The 3,439-nt window shown below is 41.4% G+C and overlaps 1 protein-coding gene across 1 annotated transcript in view; it reads right to left on the reverse strand.

Annotated features, from left to right (window-relative positions):
- Positions 1-54: 54 nt before the first annotated feature.
- The window catches only part of man2b1 (mannosidase, alpha, class 2B, member 1), a gene marked incomplete in the record, with an annotated part of 19,062 nt that continues 15,677 nt past the window's right edge, over positions 55-3,439 (reverse strand). Inside the window, 4 exon segments of the mRNA XM_035660161.1 lie at positions 55-1,079; positions 2,079-2,181; positions 2,390-2,539; positions 3,134-3,358. Of these exon segments, the coding sequence (XP_035516054.1) occupies positions 976-1,079; positions 2,079-2,181; positions 2,390-2,539; positions 3,134-3,358 (582 nt within the window).

The raw sequence follows: 3,439 nt of genomic DNA on the forward strand, positions 1-3,439 counted from the left end.
CTCTCGTCTATTTTTCCCCTGTCCTATCAATCACAGGCATAAAAATCCCCAAAATGATTTTTAAAAAAGGTTTTTAATTGCTGTAAATGTATTCCACAAAACAGTGCAGGTAGCAATCGTAACTTTCATTGTATTTGAAGGGTCTCTGATGGCGGTGCAACACAGATAATAAAATAAGAGAAAACAGGCATCAGTATGTCTGTGGGTATGTGGCTGTAACAGTAACGTGCAAGGTAAAACAAAGTAAGAATAATATACTTTATTATCAGCTGTTTGTCGATCAGTATAAAATTTTCAAACTATATATATATATACACATAATGGCAGAAATACAAAGGTTAACTGTACATGTCAGGCAGTCAGAACAAGTTGGCACCAGTTTTGTCATTTAAGGATTTGTGTGAAGTGCATTTGCTGAAAGAATCTGCTTAAAAAGTCAGTTTTTGGGTGATTTGGTATTGATGTGTCTGTAGTATAAAAGGCAGCTTCAGCAAGTTCTGTACATACTGTACAGGATGTCTCAAAGGAGGGTTATGTTCAGACATTCAGTGTCACTAAGTAGTAATCATATCTCTGTTTGAAAAGCCATGAGGAGGATTGGCTTTCTTGGTTAATTCAGAACCACAGCTGGGTTTCCAAAAACATCTCAAGATCTGCTTTATTTCTACTAAGTAGAACAAACCTGACCTTGACATGTTTCTGGAATCCCAGCCCAAGTATGTCTGGCCACAGGATTTTTGTGCCCTGGGTAGTGTTGTCTATCCCTGCATTCACACTAAAACTCAAGTTGCAAGCCATGTGACCCCAGCCTGTTGTTCTTTGTAAACAGAAACCCTTTTAATCCTTACATTTTGTAATTGGTGTAAAACTGGCCTCGCCTGATGGAATCAAACACAAGCGAGAGGCCACAGGAAATTTGATTGAAATTGCATTGCTAATTCATCTGTAAGAAAAAAACCTGAGGCGTGTGATTGGCTATCTCAGGCTGACTCTTAGCAGGAAGGTTCGGATCTCCATTGGCCTCAAGGTCACCTCCCATATGGAGGGGTCCTCGAACATCTTCAGCAGGGGCCTCTCCTCTGAAAAAGTTAAAAATATGAATAGGTGAAAAAAAAGACTAAATTTCTACCAATATGTTATGCATTTATCATATTTAATAGTAAGTTCAAGAACCAACTGTTCTTCAGTTCCCACATCGTCAGTCATGAACCAGCAGTAAAAGGGTCAAAGATAAAGATAATCAAATGTATGTAAACTTGCCTATGGCGACAGTAAAGTGATACAAATTCATTCTACCTCCTCTTAAAAAAAACGAGTTGTTGAGCCACTAAAACAGTTTACAGTTTACTATTAAAACTATGAACCATAACAATGCATTTATGACTCATTATATCACACTGCCTGCTTGATTAGTCCCTGCAGGGAAACAGTCTTTACAGTTAAGCTGACTGTAATGGAGCAGTGATTACCACCATTGTAGAATTAAAAAGCGTCAGTGGATTTCTGTATTTACTCTTCAATCTTCAGTCTACTGTTCAAACTGAACTGGAACCTCAACCACCAGCCAAGTGGTCCATCAGTGTCTGGCAGCTAACCAGCGGCAGCTTCAAGCCAAAGAGCTGACAGAATAATTCACCAACATTTGGCTGCATGGGGTTCATTTTTGGTGATTGTCAACTAATTTCGGAGTACAGGTTCTTTTTTCTGGTCACAAACAGGAGGTTAAAGGTCAGGGTTCAAACTTACTGTTTGTGGGAGGAGCTAAGGTGATGACATATCTCAACAACTTACAGGGAGTCATCCCCAGAATAAGAACCAGTGTTACCTAGTTTTCTTCTGGTGCTACCAAAAGTTCCTCTTCAATGCAAGAAACATCAGGATACCTTTTCAAATACACAACACTGAAAAGATTCTCTAATGTTAAATGTTGTATAAACACAAACAGCCATATAGAAACTAAATGAAATAGTGAATCAGGAACTCTCGTCCTCATTACATGTTCCTCCAGCCCAAATCTGCTTTCATCATGTCAAGAGCTAATGTAGTAAAACCTAATGACAGGTTTAGGTGTCCTGTACCTGTCATTGGTGTCCAATGAAAACGCTTCATCTCGTCTTTCCACTGATTGGCTGACAGGTTTAGTTCAGACACGCCCAGAACCTCCAGAGTGGAAAACAACTTCTACACGACCAGAGAGCAAGACAGGGTTACCAATTACATACATTTTATACCTTATATTTACTTTACTACAACATTGAATTTTATCTATAAAATGTCCACACAACACCAAGAAGCACTAAAACAAATCAAGCTGCTCATTAATAATCTGATCATTTCTGCTTTAGTCTTTATCATATCTGTAATTACACAGTGTGTCTCAGTGTCTGACCTGCAGGTTGACGGTGACGGGCTGTGAGTTCAGTTTGCTCTCCCAGCTCTGGAACTGATGCTCCAGTCTCAGCAGCACTGAGTCTTTGTCCCACTGCGTCAGTGTGAGCAGGTGCACAGCAGGGGGCAGCGCGGCCTGCAGCCCAGAGAACTACAGACAGACAGACACACCTACAGACAGACAGATGAGCACCACTGACTCGCTGTAACACATGCTCCAGTCACTCCGTTCGGCTGGGTAAAAACATTGTTGCTTTGACATTTAAGATTGATCTTGATTACAGGGCATCATTTCTCTCTAATTACTGCCATTAACGCTATGTGTCCCTAATTATTACTGGCTTTGAAAACATGTCAGCACAACTAGAGTTTAAAACTAACATCAGCTCAGACTGCTCTCTTGAGATCTGGTGAAATGGGAACGGATGTCGGAAAATGCAAATATGGACATACAGGAGACAGCTAGAAACACAAAGACCTTAACGGGCAGCAGACCGGCCGCATTAGTATGGGGCTGCAACTAACCATTATTTTCATTATCAATAAATTAATCTTATTTTCACAATTCATTGATTAACTGTCTAGTCTATAAAATGTTTAAAAAAGTTTCTCATTATAACTAATTTTTTGTGGTTATTTTACATTCAGACATTATTTGCGTTAAGGCCAATTCTTCACATGGCCTCCAAGATGGCACCTGACATGGCAGCTACCAAGTGTATTTATTATACATTTATTAACTCACCTCCAGTTGAGTGTTTGGGTGCAGGTCTCCATCAGTGAACGTCAGCAGCGGCTGCAGTACCACCTCCTGGGCCAGGGGGCGGTGTGCGTCAGCTGCGCTGGGCGGGCGGTCTAAGGAGAGCAGGAGGCTGCCTCGGACCACCAGCCCCTTTGGGAATATGCTAGAGGATTCGTTGAGAGGCTCGCCAACGCCACGGACGTCATCGTACAACAGCCGGCGGTGGAGCTGAGGGGGAGGAGGAGGGGAGGAGGGGAGGAGGAGTTAAGAGGGAGAGATACTTTATGTGTGTGTTTTTGTGTGTGTTCA

Source organism: Morone saxatilis, unplaced genomic scaffold, assembly GCF_004916995.1.
Source record: "Morone saxatilis isolate NCDOM2014 unplaced genomic scaffold, NCSU_SB_2.0 Contig17, whole genome shotgun sequence".
In the NCBI taxonomy this organism is placed as follows: Eukaryota; Metazoa; Chordata; class Actinopteri; family Moronidae; genus Morone; species Morone saxatilis.